Consider the following 22,118-nt stretch of genomic DNA (forward strand, 5'->3'; position numbering starts at 1 on the left):
CTGTATTTTACTAGTTGGTGATGGAAGTTCTAGGGCTACTGTATTTTACTAGTTGATGGTGGAAGTTCTAGGTCTACTGTATTTTACTAGTTGATGATGGAAGTTCTAGGTCTACTGTATTTTACAAGGGAAGTTCTAGGTCTACTGTATTTTACTAGTTGATAATGGAAGTTCTAGGCCTACTGTATTTTACTAGTTGATGGTGGAAGTTCTAGGTCTACTGTATTTTACTAGTTGATGGTGGAAGTTCTAGGCCTACTGTATTTTACTAGTTGATGGTGGAAGTGGTAGGTCTACTGTATTTTACTAGTTGATGATGGAAGTTCTAGGTCTACTGTATTTTACTAGTTGATGATGGAAGTTCTAGGCCTACTGTATTTTACTAGTTGATGGATGGAAGTCTCTACGGTGTTCTAGGCCTACTGTATTTTACTAGTTGATGGTGGAAGTTCTAGGTCTACTGTATTTTACTAGTTGATGATGGAAGTTCTAGGCCTACTGTATTTTACTAGTTAATGATGGAAGTTCTAGGTCTACTGTATTTTACTAGGGAAGTTCTAGGTCTACTGTATTTTACTAGTTGATGGTGGAAGTTCTAGGCCTACTGTATTTTACTAGTTGGTGATGGAAGTTCTAGGCCTACTGTATTTTACTAGTTGATGGTGGAAGTTCTAGGTCTACTGTATTTTACTAGTTGATGGTGGAAGTTCTAGGTCTACTGTATTTTACTAGTTGATGGTGGAAGTTCTAGGTCTACTGTATTTTACTAGTTGATGGTGGAAGTTCTACTTTATTGTACTAGTTGATGATGGAAGTTCTACTGTATTTTACTAGTTGATGATGGAAGTTGTAGGCCCACTGTATTTTACTAGTTGATGATGGAAGTTCTAGGCCTACTGTATTTTACTAGTTGGTGATGGAAGTTCTAGGCCTACTGTATTTTACTAGTTGATGGTGGAAGTTCTAGTTCTACTGTATTTTACTACGGAAGTTCTAGGTCTACTGTATTTTACTAGTTGATGATGGAAGTTCTAGGCCTACTGTATTTTACTAGTTGATGGTGGAAGTTCTAGGTCTACTGTATTTTACTAGTTGATGGTGGAAGTTCTAGGCCTACTGTATTTTACTAGTTGATGGTGGAAGTTCTAGGTCTACTGTATTTTACTAGTTGATGATGGAAGTTCTAGGTCTACTTTATTTTACTTGTTGATGATGGAAGTTCTAGGTCTACTGTATTTTACTAGGGAAGTTCTAGGTCTACTGTATTTTACTAGTTGATGATGGAAGTTCTAGGCCTACTGTATTTTACTAGTTGATGATGGAAGTTCTAGGCCTACTGTATTTTACTAGTTGATGATGGAAGTTCTAGGTCTACTGTATTTTACTAGTTGATGATGGAAGTTTAGGTCTACTGTATTTTACTAGTTGATGATGGAAGTTCTAGGTCTACTGTATTTTACTAGTTGATGATGGAAGTTCTAGGCCTACTGTATTTTACTAGTTGATGATGGAAGTTCTAGGTCTACTGTATTTTATTAGTTGATGATGGAAGTTCTAGGTCTACTGTATTTTACTAGTTGATGATGGAAGTTCTAGGCCTACTGTATTTTACTAGTTGATGATGGAAGTTCTACTGTATTTTACTAGTTGATGATGGAAGTTCTACTGTATTTTACTAGTTGATGATGGAAGTTCTACTGTATTTTACTAGTTGATGATGGAAGTTCTACTGTATTTTACTAGTTGATGATGGAAGTTCTAGGCCTACTGTATTTTACTAGTTGATGATGGAAGTTCTAGGCCTACTGTATTTTACTAGGGACGTTCTAGGCCTACTGTATTTTACTAGTTGATGATGGAAGTTTTAGGCCTACTGTATTTTACTAGTTGATGATGGAGGTTCTATGCCTACTGTATTTTACTAGTTGATGATGGAAGTTCTAGGTCTGCTGTATTTTACTAGTTGATGATGGAAGTTCTAGGCCTGCTCTATTTTACTAGTTGATGATGGAAGTTCTAGGCCTACTGTATTTGACTAATTGATGATGGAAGATCTAGGTCTACTGTATTTTACTAGTTGATGATGGAAGTTCTAGGCCTACTGTATTTTACTGCTTGATGATGGAAGTTCTAGGCCTACTGTATTTTACTAGTTGATGATGGAAGTTCTAGGCCTACTGTATTTTACTAGTTGATGATGGAAGTTCTACTGTATTTTACTAGTTGATGATGGAAGTTCTACTGTATTTTACTAGTTGATGATGGAAGTTCTAGGCCTACTGTATTTTACTAGTTGATGATGGAAGTTCTAGGCCTACTGTATTTTACTAGTTGGTGATGGAAGTTCTAGGCCTACTGTATTTTACTAGTTGATGGTGGAAGTTCTAGGTCTACTGTATTTTACTAGTTGATGATGGAAGTTCTAGTTCTACTGTATTTTACGAGGGAAGTTCTAGGTCTACTGTATTTTACTAGTTTATAATGGAAGTTCTAGGCCTACTGTATTTTACTAGTTGATGGTGGAAGTTCTAGGTCTACTGTATTTTACTAGTTGATGGTGGAAGTTCTAGGCCTACTGTATTTTACTAGTTGATGGTGGAAGTTCTAGGTCTACTGTATTTTACTAGTTGATGATGGAAGTTCTAGGTCTACTGTATTTTACTAGTTGATGATGGAAGTTCTAGGCCTACTGTATTTTACTGGTTGATGATGGAAGTTCTAGGCCTACTGTATTTTACTAGTTGATGATGGAAGTTCTAGGCCTACTGTATTTTACTAGTTGATGATGGAAGTTCTACTGTATTTTACTAGTTGATGATGGAAGTTCTAGGCCTACTGTATTTTACTAGTTGATGATGGAAGTTCTAGGTCTACTGTATTTTACTAGTTGATGATGGAAGTTCTAGGCCTACTGTATTTTACTAGTTGATGATGGAAGTTCTAGGTCTACTGTATTTTACTAGTTGATGATGGAAGTTCTAGGCCTACTGTATTTTACTAGTTGTTGGTGGAAGTTCTAGGTCTACTGTATTTTACTAGTTGATGATGGAAGTTCTAGGCCTACTGTATTTTACTTGTTGATGATGGAAGTTCTAGGTCTACTGTATTTGACTAGTTGATGATGGAAGTTCTAGGTCTACTGTATTTTACTAGTTGATGATAGAAGTTCTAGGCCTACTGTATTTTACTAGGGAAGTTCTAGGCCTACTATATTTTACTAGTTGATGATGGAAGTTCTAGGTCTACTGTATTTTACTAGGGAAGTTCTAGGCCTACTGTATTTTACTAGTTGATGGTGGAAGTTTTAGGCCTACTGTATTTTACTAGTTGATGATGGAAGTTCTAGGTCTACTGTATTTTACTAGTTGATGATGGAAGTTCTAGGCCTACTGTATTTTACTAATTGATGATGGAAGTTCTAGGTCTACTGTATTTTACTAGTTGATGATGGAAGTTCTAGGCCTACTGTATTTTACTAGTTGATGATGGAAGTTCTAGGCCTACTGTATTTTACTAGTTGATGATGGAAGTTCTACTGTATTTTACTAGTTGATGATGGAAGTTCTAGGCCTACTGTATTTTACTAGTTGATGATGGAAGTTCTAGGTCTACTGTATTTTACTAGTTGATGATGGAAGTTCTAGGCCTACTGTATTTTACTAGTTGATGGTGGAAGTTCTAGGTCTACTGTATTTTACTAGTTGATGATGGAAGTTCTAGGCCTACTGTATTTTACTAGTTGGTGATGGAAGTTCTAGGCCTACTGTATTTTACTAGTTGATGGTGGAAGTTCTAGGTCTACTGTATTTTACTTGTTGATGATGGAAGTTCTAGGTATACTGTATTTTACTAGGGAAGTTCTAGGTCTACTGTATTTTACTAGTTGATCATGGAAGTTCTAGGCCTACTGTATTTTACTAGTTGATGGTGGAAGTTCTAGGTCTACTGTATTTTACTAGTTGGTGATGGAAGTTCTAGGCCTACTGTATTTTACTAGTTGATGGTGGAAGTTCTAGGTCTACTGTATTTTACAAGTTGATGATGGAAGTTCTAGGTCTACTGTATTTTACTAGGGAAGTTCTAGGTCTACTGTATTTTACTAGTTGATGATGGAAGTTCTAGGCCTACTGTATTTTACTAGTTGGTGATGGAAGTTCTAGGCCTACTGTATTTTACTAGTTGATGGTGGAAGTTCTAGGTCTACTGTATTTTACTAGTTGATGGTGGAAGTTCTAGGTCTACTGTATTTTACTAGTTGATGGTGGAAGTTCTAGGTCTACTGTATTTTACTAGTTGATGGTGGAAGTTATACTGTATTGTACTAGTTGATGATGGAAGTTCTACTGTATTTTACTAGTTGATGATGGAAGTTCTAGGCCTACTGTATTTTACTAGTTGGTGATGGAAGTTCTAGGGCTACTGTATTTTACTAGTTGATGGTGGAAGTTCTAGGTCTACTGTATTTTACTAGTTGATGATGGAAGTTCTAGGTCTACTGTATTTTACAAGGGAAGTTCTAGGTCTACTGTATTTTACTAGTTGATAATGGAAGTTCTAGGTCTACTGTATTTTATTAGTTGATGATGGAAGTTCTAGGTCTACTGTATTTTACTAGTTGATGATGGAAGTTCTAGGCCTACTGTATTTTACTAGTTGATGATGGAAGTTCTACTGTATTTTACTAGTTGATGATGGAAGTTCTACTGTATTTTACTAGTTGATGATGGAAGTTCTACTGTATTTTACTAGTTGATGATGGAAGTTCTACTGTATTTTACTAGTTGATGATGGAAGTTCTAGGCCTACTGTATTTTACTAGTTGATGATGGAAGTTCTAGGCCTACTGTATTTTACTAGGGACGTTCTAGGCCTACTGTATTTTACTAGTTGAAGATGGAAGTTTTAGGCCTACTGTATTTTACTAGTTGATGATGGAGGTTCTATGCCTACTGTATTTTACTAGTTGATGATGGAAGTTCTAGGTCTGCTGTATTTTACTAGTTGATGATGGAAGTTCTAGGCCTGCTCTATTTTACTAGTTGATGATGGAAGTTCTAGGCCTACTGTATTTGACTAATTGATGATGGAAGATCTAGGTCTACTGTATTTTACTAGTTGATGATGGAAGTTCTAGGCCTACTGTATTTTACTGCTTGATGATGGAAGTTCTAGGCCTACTGTATTTTACTAGTTGATGATGGAAGTTCTAGGCCTACTGTATTTTACTAGTTGATGATGGAAGTTCTACTGTATTTTACTAGTTGATGATGGAAGTTCTACTGTATTTTACTAGTTGATGATGGAAGTTCTAGGCCTACTGTATTTTACTAGTTGATGATGGAAGTTCTAGGCCTACTGTATTTTACTAGTTGGTGATGGAAGTTCTAGGCCTACTGTATTTTACTAGTTGATGGTGGAAGTTCTAGGTCTACTGTATTTTACTAGTTGATGATGGAAGTTCTAGTTCTACTGTATTTTACGAGGGAAGTTCTAGGTCTACTGTATTTTACTAGTTTATAATGGAAGTTCTAGGCCTACTGTATTTTACTAGTTGATGGTGGAAGTTCTAGGTCTACTGTATTTTACTAGTTGATGGTGGAAGTTCTAGGCCTACTGTATTTTACTAGTTGATGGTGGAAGTTCTAGGTCTACTGTATTTTACTAGTTGATGATGGAAGTTCTAGGTCTACTGTATTTTACTAGTTGATGATGGAAGTTCTAGGCCTACTGTATTTTACTGGTTGATGATGGAAGTTCTAGGCCTACTGTATTTTACTAGTTGATGATGGAAGTTCTAGGCCTACTGTATTTTACTAGTTGATGATGGAAGTTCTACTGTATTTTACTAGTTGATGATGGAAGTTCTAGGCCTACTGTATTTTACTAGTTGATGATGGAAGTTCTAGGTCTACTGTATTTTACTAGTTGATGATGGAAGTTCTAGGCCTACTGTATTTTACTAGTTGATGATGGAAGTTCTAGGTCTACTGTATTTTACTAGTTGATGATGGAAGTTCTAGGCCTACTGTATTTTACTAGTTGTTGGTGGAAGTTCTAGGTCTACTGTATTTTACTAGTTGATGATGGAAGTTCTAGGCCTACTGTATTTTACTTGTTGATGATGGAAGTTCTAGGTCTACTGTATTTGACTAGTTGATGATGGAAGTTCTAGGTCTACTGTATTTTACTAGTTGATGATAGAAGTTCTAGGCCTACTGTATTTTACTAGGGAAGTTCTAGGCCTACTATATTTTACTAGTTGATGATGGAAGTTCTAGGTCTACTGTATTTTACTAGGGAAGTTCTAGGCCTACTGTATTTTACTAGTTGATGGTGGAAGTTTTAGGCCTACTGTATTTTACTAGTTGATGATGGAAGTTCTAGGTCTACTGTATTTTACTAGTTGATGATGGAAGTTCTAGGCCTACTGTATTTTACTAATTGATGATGGAAGTTCTAGGTCTACTGTATTTTACTAGTTGATGATGGAAGTTCTAGGCCTACTGTATTTTACTAGTTGATGATGGAAGTTCTAGGCCTACTGTATTTTACTAGTTGATGATGGAAGTTCTACTGTATTTTACTAGTTGATGATGGAAGTTCTAGGCCTACTGTATTTTACTAGTTGATGATGGAAGTTCTAGGTCTACTGTATTTTACTAGTTGATGATGGAAGTTCTAGGCCTACTGTATTTTACTAGTTGTTGGTGGAAGTTCTAGGTCTACTGTATTTTACTAGTTGATGATGGAAGTTCTAGGCCTACTGTATTTTACTTGTTGATGATGGAAGTTCTAGGTCTACTGTATTTTACTAGGGAAGTTCTAGGTCTACTGTATTTTACTAGTTGATCATGGAAGTTCTAGGCCTACTGTATTTTACTAGTTGATGGTGGAAGTTCTAGGTCTACTGTATTTTACTTGTTGATGATGGAAGTTATAGGTATACTGTATTTTACTAGGGAAGTTCTAGGTCTACTGTATTTTACTAGTTGATCATGGAAGTTCTAGGCCTACTGTATTTTACTAGTTGATGGTGGAAGTTCTAGGTCTACTGTATTTTACTAGTTGGTGATGGAAGTTCTAGGCCTACTGTATTTTACTAGTTGATGGTGGAAGTTCTAGGTCTACTGTATTTTACAAGTTGATGATGGAAGTTCTAGGTCTACTGTATTTTACTAGGGAAGTTCTAGGTCTACTGTATTTTACTAGTTGATGATGGAAGTTCTAGGCCTACTGTATTTTACTAGTTGGTGATGGAAGTTCTAGGCCTACTGTATTTTACTAGTTGATGGTGGAAGTTCTAGGTCTACTGTATTTTACTAGTTGATGGTGGAAGTTCTAGGTCTACTGTATTTTACTAGTTGATGGTGGAAGTTCTAGGTCTACTGTATTTTACTAGTTGATGGTGGAAGTTATACTGTATTGTACTAGTTGATGATGGAAGTTCTACTGTATTTTACTAGTTGATGATGGAAGTTCTAGGCCTACTGTATTTTACTAGTTGGTGATGGAAGTTCTAGGGCTACTGTATTTTACTAGTTGATGGTGGAAGTTCTAGGTCTACTGTATTTTACTAGTTGATGATGGAAGTTCTAGGTCTACTGTATTTTACAAGGGAAGTTCTAGGTCTACTGTATTTTACTAGTTGATAATGGAAGTTCTAGGCCTACTGTATTTTACTAGTTGATGGTGGAAGTTCTAGGTCTACTGTATTTTACTAGTTGATGGTGGAAGTTCTAGGTCTACTGTATTTTACTAGTTGATGGTGGAAGTTCTAGGTCTACTGTATTTTACTAGTTGATGATGGAAGTTCTAGGCCTACTGTATTTTACTAGTTGATGATGGAAGTTCTAGGTCTACTGTATTTTACTAGTTGGTGATGGAAGTTCTAGGCCTACTGTATTTTACTAGTTGATGGTGGAAGTTCTAGGTCTACTGTATTTTACTAGTTGATGATGGAAGTTCTAGGTCTACTGTATTTTACTAGGGAAGTTCTAGGTCTACTGTATTTTACTAGTTGATGGTGGAAGTTCTAGGCCTACTGTATTTTACTAGTTGGTGATGGAAGTTCTAGGCCTACTGTATTTTACTAGTTGATGGTGGAAGTTCTAGGTCTACTGTATTTTACTAGTTGATGGTGGAAGTTCTAGGTCTACTGTATTTTACTAGTTGATGGTGGAAGTTCTAGGTCTACTGTATTTTACTAGTTGATGGTGGAAGTTCTACTTTATTGTACTAGTTGATGATGGAAGTTCTACTGTATTTTACTAGTTGATGATGGAAGTTGTAGGCCCACTGTATTTTACTAGTTGATGATGGAAGTTCTAGGCCTACTGTATTTTACTAGTTGGTGATGGAAGTTCTAGGCCTACTGTATTTTACTAGTTGATGGTGGAAGTTCTAGTTCTACTGTATTTTACTACGGAAGTTCTAGGTCTACTGTATTTTACTAGTTGATGATGGAAGTTCTAGGCCTACTGTATTTTACTAGTTGATGGTGGAAGTTCTAGGTCTACTGTATTTTACTAGTTGATGGTGGAAGTTCTAGGCCTACTGTATTTTACTAGTTGATGGTGGAAGTTCTAGGTCTACTGTATTTTACTAGTTGATGATGGAAGTTCTAGGTCTACTTTATTTTACTTGTTGATGATGGAAGTTCTAGGTCTACTGTATTTTACTAGGGAAGTTCTAGGTCTACTGTATTTTACTAGTTGATGATGGAAGTTCTAGGCCTACTGTATTTTACTAGTTGATGATGGAAGTTCTAGGCCTACTGTATTTTACTAGTTGATGATGGAAGTTCTAGGTCTACTGTATTTTACTAGTTGATGATGGAAGTTTAGGTCTACTGTATTTTACTAGTTGATGATGGAAGTTCTAGGTCTACTGTATTTTACTAGTTGATGATGGAAGTTCTAGGCCTACTGTATTTTACTAGTTGATGATGGAAGTTCTAGGTCTACTGTATTTTATTAGTTGATGATGGAAGTTCTAGGTCTACTGTATTTTACTAGTTGATGATGGAAGTTCTAGGCCTACTGTATTTTACTAGTTGATGATGGAAGTTCTACTGTATTTTACTAGTTGATGATGGAAGTTCTACTGTATTTTACTAGTTGATGATGGAAGTTCTACTGTATTTTACTAGTTGATGATGGAAGTTCTACTGTATTTTACTAGTTGATGATGGAAGTTCTAGGCCTACTGTATTTTACTAGTTGATGATGGAAGTTCTAGGCCTACTGTATTTTACTAGGGACGTTCTAGGCCTACTGTATTTTACTAGTTGATGATGGAAGTTTTAGGCCTACTGTATTTTACTAGTTGATGATGGAGGTTCTATGCCTACTGTATTTTACTAGTTGATGATGGAAGTTCTAGGTCTGCTGTATTTTACTAGTTGATGATGGAAGTTCTAGGCCTGCTCTATTTTACTAGTTGATGATGGAAGTTCTAGGCCTACTGTATTTGACTAATTGATGATGGAAGATCTAGGTCTACTGTATTTTACTAGTTGATGATGGAAGTTCTAGGCCTACTGTATTTTACTGCTTGATGATGGAAGTTCTAGGCCTACTGTATTTTACTAGTTGATGATGGAAGTTCTAGGCCTACTGTATTTTACTAGTTGATGATGGAAGTTCTACTGTATTTTACTAGTTGATGATGGAAGTTCTACTGTATTTTACTAGTTGATGATGGAAGTTCTACTGTATTTTACTAGTTGATGATGGAAGTTCTACTGTATTTTACTAGTTGATGATGGAAGTTCTAGGCCTACTGTATTTTACTAGTTGATGATGGAAGTTCTAGGCCTACTGTATTTTACTAGGGACGTTCTAGGCCTACTGTATTTTACTAGTTGATGATGGAAGTTCTAGGTCTACTTTATTTTACTTGTTGATGATGGAAGTTCTAGGTCTACTGTATTTTACTAGGGAAGTTCTAGGTCTACTGTATTTTACTAGTTGATGATGGAAGTTCTAGGCCTACTGTATTTTACTAGTTGATGATGGAAGTTCTAGGCCTACTGTATTTTACTAGTTGATGATGGAAGTTCTAGGTCTACTGTATTTTACTAGTTGATGATGGAAGTTTAGGTCTACTGTATTTTACTAGTTGATGATGGAAGTTCTAGGTCTACTGTATTTTACTAGTTGATGATGGAAGTTCTAGGCCTACTGTATTTTACTAGTTGATGATGGAAGTTCTAGGTCTACTGTATTTTATTAGTTGATGATGGAAGTTCTAGGTCTACTGTATTTTACTAGTTGATGATGGAAGTTCTAGGCCTACTGTATTTTACTAGTTGATGATGGAAGTTCTACTGTATTTTACTAGTTGATGATGGAAGTTCTACTGTATTTTACTAGTTGATGATGGAAGTCCTACTGTATTTTACTAGTTGATGATGGAAGTTCTACTGTATTTTACTAGTTGATGATGGAAGTTCTACTGTATTTTACTAGTTGATGATGGAAGTTCTAGGCCTACTGTATTTTACTAGTTGATGATGGAAGTTCTAGGCCTACTGTATTTTACTAGGGACGTTCTAGGCCTACTGTATTTTACTAGTTGATGATGGAAGTTTTAGGCCTACTGTATTTTACTAGTTGATGATGGAGGTTCTATGCCTACTGTATTTTACTAGTTGATGATGGAAGTTCTAGGTCTGCTGTATTTTACTAGTTGATGATGGAAGTTCTAGGCCTGCTCTATTTTACTAGTTGATGATGGAAGTTCTAGGCCTACTGTATTTGACTAATTGATGATGGAAGATCTAGGTCTACTGTATTTTACTAGTTGATGATGGAAGTTCTAGGCCTACTGTATTTTACTGCTTGATGATGGAAGTTCTAGGCCTACTGTATTTTACTAGTTGATGATGGAAGTTCTAGGCCTACTGTATTTTACTAGTTGATGATGGAAGTTCTACTGTATTTTACTAGTTGATGATGGAAGTTCTACTGTATTTTACTAGTTGATGATGGAAGTTCTACTGTATTTTACTAGTTGATGATGGAAGTTCTACTGTATTTTACTAGTTGATGATGGAAGTTCTAGGCCTACTGTATTTTACTAGTTGATGATGGAAGTTCTAGGCCTACTGTATTTTACTAGGGACGTTCTAGGCCTACTGTATTTTACTAGTTGATGATGGAAGTTTTAGGCCTACTGTATTTTACTAGTTGATGATGGAGGTTCTATGCCTACTGTATTTTACTAGTTGATGATGGAAGTTCTAGGTCTGCTGTATTTTACTAGTTGATGATGGAAGTTCTAGGCCTGCTCTATTTTACTAGTTGATGATGGAAGTTCTAGGCCTACTGTATTTGACTAATTGATGATGGAAGATCTAGGTCTACTGTATTTTACTAGTTGATGATGGAAGTTCTAGGCCTACTGTATTTTACTGCTTGATGATGGAAGTTCTAGGCCTACTGTATTTTACTAGTTGATGATGGAAGTTCTAGGCCTACTGTATTTTACTAGTTGATGATGGAAGTTCTACTGTATTTTACTAGTTGATGATGGAAGTTCTACTGTATTTTACTAGTTGATGATGGAAGTTCTAGGTCTACTGTATTTTACTAGTTGATGATGGAAGTTCTAGGCCTACTGTATTTTACTAGTTGATGATGGAAGTTCTAGGTCTACTGTATTTTACTAGTTGATGATGGAAGTTCTAGGTCTACTGTATTTTACTAGGGAAGTTCTAGGTCTACTGTATTTTACTAGTTGATGATGGAAGTTCTACTGTATTTTACTGCTTGATGATGGAAGTTCTAGGCCTACTGTATTTTACTAGTTGATGGTGGAAGTTCTAGGTCTACTGTATTTTAGTAGTTGATGGTGGAAGTTCTAGGTCTACTGTATTTTACTAGTTGATGGTGGAAGTTCTACGTCTACTGTATTTTACTAGTTGATGGTGGAAGTTCTAGGCCTACTGTATTTTACTAGTTGATGGTGGAAGTTCTAGGTCTACTGTATTTTACTAGTTGATGATGGAAGTTCTAGGTCTACTGTATTTTACTAGGGAAGTTCTAGGTCTACTGTATTTTACTAGTTGATGATGAAAGTTCTAGGCCTACTGTATTTTACTAGTTGATGATGGAAGTTCTAGGCCTACTGTATTTTACTAGTTGATGATGGAAGTTCTAGGTCTACTGTATTTTACTAGTTGATGATGGAAGTTTAGGTCTACTGTATTTTACTAGTTGATGATGGAAGTTCTAGGTCTACTGTATTTTACTAGTTGATGATGGAAGTTCTAGGCCTACTGTATTTTACTAGTTGATGGAAGTTCTAGGCCTACTGTATTTTACTAGTTGATGATGGAAGTTCTACTGTATTTTACTAGTTGATGATGGAAGTTTTAGTCCTACTGTATTTTACTAGTTGATGATGGAAGTTCTAGGTCTACTGTATTTTACTAGTTGATGATGGAAGTTCTAGGTCTACTGTATTTTACTAGTTGATGATGGAAGTTCTAGGTCTACTGTATTTTACTAGTTGATGATGGAAGTTCTAGGCCTACAGTATTTTACTAGTTGATGGTGGAAGTTCTAGGTCTACTGTATTTTACTAGTTGATGATGGAAGTTCTAGGCCTACTGTATTTTACTAGTTGATGATGGAAGTTCTAGGTCTACTGCTGCATTGGCCTATAGGCTATCTCAGCCAGTGGATCCCAGTGTATCAGTGTGGATCCCAGTGTATCAGTGTGGATCCCAGTGTATCAGTGTGGATCCCAGTGTATCAGTGTAGATCCCAGTGTATCAGTGTGGATCCCATTGCATCAGTGTGGATCACAGTGCATCAGTGTGGATCACAGTGCATCAGTGTGGATCACAGTGCATCAGTGTGGATCACAGTGCATCAGTGTGGATCACAGTACAGGCTCAGAGGGCTGGGTGTTACCTGGGTACAGAGCTCAGTGGGCTGGGTGTTACATGGGTACAGGCTGGGTGTTACCTGGGTGTTACCTGGGTACAGGTGGGTGTTACCTGGGTACAGGCTCAGAGGGCTGGGTGTTACCTGGGTACAGGCTCAGTGGGCTGGGTGTTACCTGGGTACAGGCTCAGTGGGCTGGGTGCTACCTGGGTACAGGCTCAGTGGGCTGGGTGTTACCTGGGTACAGGCTCAGTGGGCTGGGTGTTACCTGGGTACAGGCTCAGTGGGCTGGGTGTTACCTGGGTACAGGCTCAGTGGGCTGGGTGTTACCTGGGTACAGGCTCAGTGGGCTGGGTGTTATCTGGGTACAGGCTCAGTGGGCTGGGTGTTACCTGGGTACAGGCTCAGTGGGCTGGGTGTTACCTGGGTACAGGCTGGGTGTTACCTGGGTACAGGCTCAGTGGGCTGGGTGTTACCTGGGTACAGATCTCAGAGGGCTGGGTGTTACCTGGGTGTTACCTGGGTACAGGTGGGTGTTACCTGGGTGTTACCTGGGTACAGAGCTCTGCTGATCATGCCTGGTAGGATGATGAATATGAAGGGTAACATCTTGAGGTAGGACGCCAGGATAGAAGCTCCTTTAGCGTGAGACAGGTTCTTAGCTGACAGGGACCTCTGCACGATCACCTGAACACACACACACAGACACACACACACACACACACACACACACACACACACACACACACACACACACACACACACACACACACACACACACACACACACACACACACGAATGTATGAGTCAAGGGAACAAAGATCTAACTGTAGTCAGGCAGTATGGGTCAGGGCAGTATGTAGATCTAACTGTAGTCAGGCAGTATGGGTCAGGCAGTATGGGTCAGGGCAGTGTGTTAGTGTGTAGATCAAACTGTAGTCAGGCAGTATGGTTCAGGGCAGTGTGTTAGTGTGTAGATCTAACTATAGTCAGGCAGTATGGCTCAGGGCAGTATGTAGATCTAACTGTAGTCAGGGCAGATCAGCTGGCGTCAGGCAGTATGGGTCAGGGCAGTATGTAGATCTAACTGTAGTCAGGCAGTATGGGTTAGGGCAGTGTGTAGATCTAACTGTAGTCAGGCAGTATGGGTCAGGGCAGTGTGTAGATCTAACTGTAGTGAGGGCAGTATGGGTCAGGGCAGTATGTAGATCTAACTTTATTCAGGCAGTATGGGTCAGGGCAGTGTGTTAGTGTGTAGACCTAACTGTAGTCAGGCAGTATGGGTCAGGGCAGTATGTAGATCTAACTGTAGTCAGGCAGTATGGGTCAGGGCAGTGTGTAGATCTAACTGTAGTCAGGCAGTATGGGTCAAGGCAGTGTGTAGATCTAACTGTAGTCAGGCAGTATGGGTCAGGGCAGTGTGTAGATCTAACTGTAGTCAGGCAGTATGGGTCAGGGCAGTATGTAGTTCTAACTGTAGTCAGGCAGTATGGGTCAGGGCAGTATGTAGATCTAACTGTAGTCAGGCAGTATGGGTCAGGGCAGTGTGTAGATCTAACTGTAGTCAGGCAGTATGGGTCAGGGCAGTGTGTAGATCTAACTGTAGTCAGGGCAGTATGGCTCAGGGCAGTATGTAGATCTAACTGTAGTCAGGCAGTATGGGTCAGGGCAATATGTAGATCTAACTGTAGTCAGGCAGTATGGGTCAGGACAGTATGTAGATCTAACTGTAGTCAGGCAGTATGGGTCAGGGCAGTATGGGTCAGGGCAGTATGGGTCAGGGCAGTGTGTAGATCTAAATGTAGTCAGGCAGTATGGGTCAGGGCAGTATGTAGATCTAACTGTAGTCAGGGCAGTATGGGTCAGGGCAGTATGTAGATCTAACTGTAGTCAGGCAGTATGGGTCAGGGCAGTATGTAAATCTAACTGTAGTCAGGCAGTATGGGACATGGCAGTGTGTTAGTGTGTAGATGTAACTGTAGTCAGGCAGTATGGGTCAGGGCAGTGTGTAGATCTAACTGTAGTCAGGCAGTATGGGTCAGGGCAGTATGTAGATCTAACTGTAGTCAGGCAGTATTGGTCAGGGCAGTATGTAGATCTAACTGTAGTCAGGCAGTATGGGTCAGGGCAGTATGTAGATCTAACTGTAGTCAGGCAGTATGGGTCAGGGCAGTGTGTTAGTATGTAGATCTAACTGTTGTCAGGCAGTATCGGTCAGCGCAGTATGTAGATCTAACTGTAGTCAGGCAGTATGGGTCAGGGCAATATGTAGATCTAACTGTAGTCAGGCAGTATGGGTCAGAACAGTATGTAGATCTAACTGTAGTCAGGCAGTATGGGTCAGGGCAGTGTGGGTCAGGGCTTTGTGTAGATCTAATTGTAGTCAGGCAGTATGGGTCAGGGCAGTATGTAGATCTAACTGTAGTCAGGCAGTATGGATCAGGGCAGTGTGTAGATCTAACTGTAGTCAGGCAGTATGGGTCAGGGCAGTGTGTAGATCTAACTGTAGTCAGGGCAGTATGGGTCAGGGCAGTATGTAGATCTAACTGTTGTCAGGCAGTATGGGTCAGGGCAGTGTGTAGATCTAACTGTAGTCAGGCAGTATGGGTCAGGGCAGTGTGTAGATCTAACTGTAGTGAGGGCAGTATGGGTCAGGGCAGTATGTAGATCTAACTGTATTCAGGCAGTATGGGTCAGGGCAGTGTGTTAGTGTGTAGACCTAACTGTAGTCAGGGCAGTATGGGTCAGGGCAGTATGTAGATGTAACTGTAGTCAGGGCAGTATGGGTCAGGGCAGTATGTAGATCTAACTGTTGTCAGGCAGTATTGGTCAGGGCAGTATGTAGATCTAACTGTAGTCAGGCAGTATGGGTCAGGGCAGTGTGTAGATCTAACTGTAGTCAGGCAGTATGGGTCAGGGCAGTGTGTAGATCTAACTGTAGTCAGGGCAGTATGGGTCAGGGCAGTATGTAGATCTAACTGTAGTTAGGCAGTATGGGTCAGGGCAGTATTTAGATCTAACTGTAGTCAGGCAGTATGGGTCAGGGCAGTGTGTTAGTATGTAGATCTAACTGTAGTCAGGGAGTATGGGTCAGGGCAGTATGTAGATCTAACTGTAGTCAGGCAATATGGGTCAAGGCAATATGTAGATCTAACTGTAGTCAGGCAGTATGGGTTAGGACAGTATGTAGATCTAACTGTAGTCAGGCAGTATGGGTCAGGGCAGTATGTAGATCTAACTGTAGTCAGGCAGTATGGGTCAGGGCAGTATGTAGATCTAACTGTAGTCAGGGCAGTATGGGTCAGGGCAGTATGTAGATCTAACTGTAGTCAGGCAGTATGGGTCAGGGCAGTGTGCAGATCTAACTGTAGTCAGGCAGTATGGGTCATGGCAGTGTGTTAGTGTGTAGACCTAACTGTAGTCAGGCAGTATGGGTCAGGGCAGTATGTAGATCTAACTGTAGTCAGGCAGTATGGGTCAGGGCAGTGTGTAGATCTAACTGTAGTCAGGCAGTATGGGTCAGGGCAGTGTGTAGATCTAACTGTAGTCAGGCAGTATGGGTCAGGGCAGTATGTAGTTCTAACTGTAGTCAGGCAGTATGGGTCAGGGCAGTATGTAGATCTAACTGTAGTCAGGCAGTATGGGTCAGGGCAGTGTGTAGATCTAACTGTAGTCAGGCAGTATGGGTCAGGGCAGTGTGTAGATCTAACTGTAGTCAGGGCAGTATGGCTCAGGGCAGTATGTAGATCTAACTGTAGTCAGGCAGTATGGGTCAGGGCAATATGTAGATCTAACTGTAGTCAGGCAGTATGGGTCAGGACAGTATGTAGATCTAACTGTAGTCAGGCAGTATGGGTCAGGGCAGTATGGGTCAGGGCAGTGTGTAGATCTAAATGTAGTCAGGCAGTATGGCTCAGGGCAGTATGTAGATCTAACTGTAGTCAGGCAGTATGGGACATGGCAGTGTGTTAGTGTGTAGATGTAACTGTAGTCAGGCAGTATGGGTCAGGGCAGTGTGTAGATCTAACTGTAGTCAGGCAGTATGGGTCAGGGCAGTATGTAGATCTAACTGTAGTCAGGCAGTATTGGTCAGGGCAGTTTCTAGATCTAACTGTAGTGAGGCAGTATGGGTCAGGGCAGTGTGTTAGTATGTAGATCTAACTGTAGTCAGGCAGTATCGGTCAGCGCAGTATGTAGATCTAACTGTAGTCAGGCAGTATGGGTCATGGCAATATGTAGATCTAACTGTAGTCAGGCAGTATGGGTCAGGACAGTATGTAGATCTAACTGTAGTCAGGCAGTATGGGTCAGGGCAGTATGGGTCAGGGCAGTGTGTAGATCTAACTATAGTCAGGCAGTATGGGTCAGGGCAGTATGTAGATCTAACTGTAGTCAGGCAGTATGGATCAGGGCAGTGTGTAGATCTAACTGTAGTCAGGCAGTATGGGTCAGGGCAGTGTGTAGATCTAACTGTAGTCAGGGCAGTATGGGTCAGGGCAGTATGTAGATCTAACTGTTGTCAGGCAGTATGGGTCAGGGCAGTATGTAGATCTAACTGTAGTCAGGCAGTATGGGTCAGGGCAGTGTGTAGATCTAATTGTAGTCAGGCAGTATGGGTCAGGGCAGTGTGTAGATCTAACTGTAGTCAGGGCAGTATGGGTCAGGGCAGTATGTAGATCTAACTGTAGTTAGGCAGTATGGGTCAGGGCAGTATTTAGATCTAACTGTAGTCAGGCAGTATGGGTCAGGGCAGTGTGTTAGTATGTAGATCTAACTGTAGTCAGGCAGTATGGGTCAGGGCAGTATGTAGATCTAACTGTAGTCAGGCAATATGGGTCAAGGCAATATGTAGATCTAACTGTAGTCAGGCAGTATGGGTCAGGACAGTATGTAGATCTAACTGTAGTCAGGCAGTATGGGTCAGGGCAGTATGTAGATCTAACTGTAGTCAGGCAGTATGGGTCAGGGCAGTATGTAGATCTAACTGTAGTCAGGCAGTATGGGTCAGGACAGTATGTAGATCTAACTGTAGTCAGGCAGTATGGGTCAGGGCAGTATGGGTCAGGGCAGTGTGTAGATCTAAATGTAGTCAGGCAGTATGGCTCAGGGCAGTATGTAGATCTAACTGTAGTCAGGCAGTATGGGACATGGCAGTGTGTTAGTGTGTAGATGTAACTGTAGTCAGGCAGTATGGGTCAGGGCAGTGTGTAGATCTAACTGTAGTCAGGCAGTATGGGTCAGGGCAGTATGTAGATCTAACTGTAGTCAGGCAGTATTGGTCAGGGCAGTTTCTAGATCTAACTGTAGTCAGGCAGTATGGGTCAGGGCAGTATGTAGATCTAACTGTAGTCAGGCAGTATGGGTCAGGGCAGTGTGTTAGTATGTAGATCTAACTGTAGTCAGGCAGTATCGGTCAGCGCAGTATGTAGATCTAACTGTAGTCAGGCAGTATGGGTCATGGCAATATGTAGATCTAACTGTAGTCAGGCAGTATGGGTCAGGACAGTATGTAGATCTAACTGTAGTCAGGCAGTATGGGTCAGGGCAGTATGGGTCAGGGCAGTGTGTAGATCTAACTATAGTCAGGCAGTATGGGTCAGGGCAGTATGTAGATCTAACTGTAGTCAGGCAGTATGGATCAGGGCAGTGTGTAGATCTAACTGTAGTCAGGCAGTATGGGTCAGGGCAGTGTGTAGATCTAACTGTAGTCAGGGCAGTATGGGTCAGGGCAGTATGTAGATCTAACTGTTGTCAGGCAGTATGGGTCAGGGCAGTATGTAGATCTAACTGTAGTCAGGCAGTATGGGTCAGGGCAGTGTGTAGATCTAATTGTAGTCAGGCAGTATGGGTCAGGGCAGTGTGTAGATCTAACTGTAGTCAGGGCAGTATGGGTCAGGGCAGTATGTAGATCTAACTGTAGTTAGGCAGTATGGGTCAGGGCAGTATTTAGATCTAACTGTAGTCAGGCAGTATGGGTCAGGGCAGTGTGTTAGTATGTAGATCTAACTGTAGTCAGGCAGTATGGGTCAGGGCAGTATGTAGATCTAACTGTAGTCAGGCAATATGGGTCAAGGCAATATGTAGATCTAACTGTAGTCAGGCAGTATGGGTCAGGACAGTATGTAGATCTAACTGTAGTCAGGCAGTATGGGTCAGGGCAGTATGTAGATCTAACTGTAGTCAGGCAGTATGGGTCAGGGCAGTATGTAGATCTAACTGTAGTCAGGGCAGTATGGGTCAGGGCAGTATGTAGATCTAACTGTAGTCCGTCAGTATGGGTCAGGGCAGTGTGCAGATCTAACTGTAGTCAGGCAGTATGGGTCATGGCAGTGTGTTATTGTGTAGATATAACTGTTGTCAGGCAGTATGGGTCAGGGCAGTGTGTAGATCTAACTGTAGTCAGGCAGTATGGGTCAGGGCAGTATGTAGATCTAACTGTAGTCAGGCAGTATTGGTCAGGGCAGTATGTAGATCTAACTGTAGTCAGGCAGTATGGGTCAGGGCAGTATGTAGATCTCACTGTAGTCAGGCAGTATGGGTCAGGGCAGTATTTAGATCTAACTGTAGTCAGGCAGTATGGGTCAGGGCAATATGTAGATCTAACTGTAGTCAGGCAGTATGGGTTAGGGCAGTATGTAGATCTAACTGTAGTCAGGCAGTATGGGTCAGGGCAGTGTGTAGATCTAACTGTAGTCAGGCAGTATGGGTCAGGGCAGTGTGTAGATCTAACTGTAGTCAGGGCAGTATGGGTCAGGGCAGTATTTAGATCTAACTGTAGTCAGGCAGTATGGGTCAGGGCAGTGTGTTAGTATGTAGATCTAACTGTAGTCAGGCAGTATGGGTCAGGGCAGTATGTAGATCTAACTGTAGTCGGGCAGTATGGGTCAGGGCAATATGTAGATCTAACTGTAGTCAGGCAGTATGGGTCAGGGCAGTATGTAGATCTAACTGTAGTCAGGCAGTATGGGTCAGGGCAGTATGGGTCAGGGCAGTGTGTAGATCTAACTGTAGTCAGGGCAGTATGGGTCAGGGCAGTATGTAGATCTAACTGTAGTCAGGCAGTATGTAGATCTAACTGTAGTCAGGGCAGTATGGGTCAGGGCAGTGTGTAGATCTAAATGTAGTCAGGCAGTATGGGTCAGGGCAGTATGTAGATCTAACTGTAGTCAGGCAGTATGGGTCAGGGCAGTATGTAGATCTAACTGTAGTCAGGCAGTATGGGTCAGGGCAGTGTGTAGATCTAACTGTAGTCAGGCAGTATGGGTCAAGGCAGTGTGTAGATCTAACTGTAGTCAGGCAGTATGGGTCAGGGCAGTATGTAGATCTAACTGTAGTCAGGCAGTATGGGTCCGGGCAGTATGTAGATCTAACTGTAGTCAGGCAGTATGGGTCAGGGCAGTGTGTTAGTATGTAGATCTAACTGTAGTCAGGCAGTATGGGTCAGGGTAGTGTGTAGATCTAACTGTAGTCAGGCAGTATGGGTCAGGCGGTGTGTTAGTATGTAGATCTAACTGGAGTCATGCAGTATGGTTAAGGGCAGTGTGTAGATCTAACTGTAGTCAGGGCAGTATGGGTCAGGGCAGTGTGTAGATGTAACTGTAGTCAGGGCAGTATGGGTCAGAGCAGTTTGTTAGTATGTAGATCTAGCTGTAGTCAGGCAGTATGGGTCAGGGCAGTGTGTTAGTGTGTAGATCTAACTGTAGTCAGGCAGTATGGGTCAGGGCAGTATGTAGATCTAACTGTAGTCAGGCAGTATGGGTCAGGGCAGTATGTAGATCTAACTGTAGTCAGGGCAGTATGGGTCAGGGCAGTATGTAGATCTAACTGTAGTCCGTCAGTATGGGTCAGGGCAGTGTGCAGATCTAACTGTAGTCAGGCAGTATGGGTCATGGCAGTGTGTTATTGTGTAGATATAACTGTTGTCAGGCAGTATGGGTCAGGGCAGTGTGTAGATCTAACTGTAGTCAGGCAGTATGGGTCAGGGCAGTGTGTTAGTATGTAGATCTAACTGTAGTCAGGCAGTATGGGTCAGGGCAGTATGTAGATCTAACTGTAGTCGGGCAGTATGGGTCAGGGCAATATGTAGATCTAACTGTAGTCAGGCAGTATGGGTCAGGGCAGTATGTAGATCTAACTGTAGTCAGGCAGTATGGGTCAGGGCAGTATGGGTCAGGGCAGTGTGTAGATCTAACTGTAGTCAGGGCAGTATGGGTCAGGGCAGTATGTAGATCTAACTGTAGTCAGGCAGTATGTGTCAGGGCAGTATGTAGATCTAACTGTAGTCAGGCAGTATGTGTCAGGGCAGTGTGTAGATCTAACTGTAGTCAGGCAGTATGGGTCAGGGCAGTATGTAGATCTAACTGTAGTCAGGCAGTATGGGTCAGGGCAGTATGTAGATCTAACTGTAGTCAGGCAGTATGGGTCAGGGCAGTGTGTAGATCTAACTGTAGTCAGGCAGTATGGGTCAAGGCAGTGTGTAGATCTAACTGTAGTCAGGCAGTATGGGTCAGGGCAGTATGTAGATCTAACTGTAGTCAGGCAGTATGGGTCCGGGCAGTATGTAGATCTAACTGTAGTCAGGCAGTATGGGTCAGGGCAGTGTGTTAGTATGTAGATCTAACTGTAGTCAGGCAGTATGGGTCAGGGTAGTGTGTAGATCTAACTGTAGTCAGGCAGTATGGGTCAGGCGGTGTGTTAGTATGTAGATCTAACTGGAGTCATGCAGTATGGGTAAGGGCAGTGTGTAGATCTAACTGTAGTCAGGGCAGTATGGGTCAGGGCAGTGTGTAGATGTAACTGTAGTCAGGGCAGTATGGGTCAGAGCAGTTTGTTAGTATGTAGATCTAGCTGTAGTCAGGCAGTATGGGTCAGGGCAGTGTGTTAGTGTGTAGTTCTAACTGTAGTCAGGCAGTATGGGTCAGGGCAGTATGTAGATCTAACTGTAGTCAGGCAGTATGGGTCAGGGCAGTGTGTAGATGTAACTGTAGTCAGGCAGTATGGGTCAGGGCAGTGTGTAGATCTAACTGTAGTCAGGCAGTATGGGTCAGGGCAGTATGTAGATCTAACTGTAGTCAGGCAGTATTGGTCAGGGCAGTATGTAGATCTAACTGTAGTCAGGCAGTATGGGTCAGGGCAGTATGTAGATCTAACTGTAGTCAGGCAGTATGGGTCAGGGCAGTGTGTTAGTATGTAGATCTAACTGTAGTCAGGCAGTATCGGTCAGC

At 41.3% G+C, this 22,118-nt stretch overlaps 2 protein-coding genes across 4 annotated transcripts in view; one reads left to right on the plus strand and one right to left on the minus strand.

The window, feature by feature from the left end:
- Window positions 1-22,118, minus strand: part of LOC106594745 (sodium/mannose cotransporter SLC5A10) — a 516,766-nt gene that overhangs the window by 366,405 nt on the left and 128,243 nt on the right. For both annotated transcript variants that reach the window (XM_045690472.2, XM_045690471.2), the window contains exon 10: window positions 13,445-13,580. In XM_045690472.2, the coding sequence (XP_045546428.2) occupies window positions 13,445-13,580 (136 nt within the window). The remainder of the gene's footprint in view (window positions 1-13,444; window positions 13,581-22,118) is intronic.
- The window catches only part of LOC106591573 (protein FAM83G), a 145,243-nt gene that overhangs the window by 72,372 nt on the left and 50,753 nt on the right, over window positions 1-22,118 (plus strand). The window lies entirely within an intron of this gene.

This window comes from Salmo salar, chromosome 12 (assembly GCF_965601325.2).
Source record: "Salmo salar chromosome 12, fSalSal1, whole genome shotgun sequence".
In the NCBI taxonomy this organism is placed as follows: domain Eukaryota; kingdom Metazoa; phylum Chordata; class Actinopteri; order Salmoniformes; family Salmonidae; genus Salmo; species Salmo salar.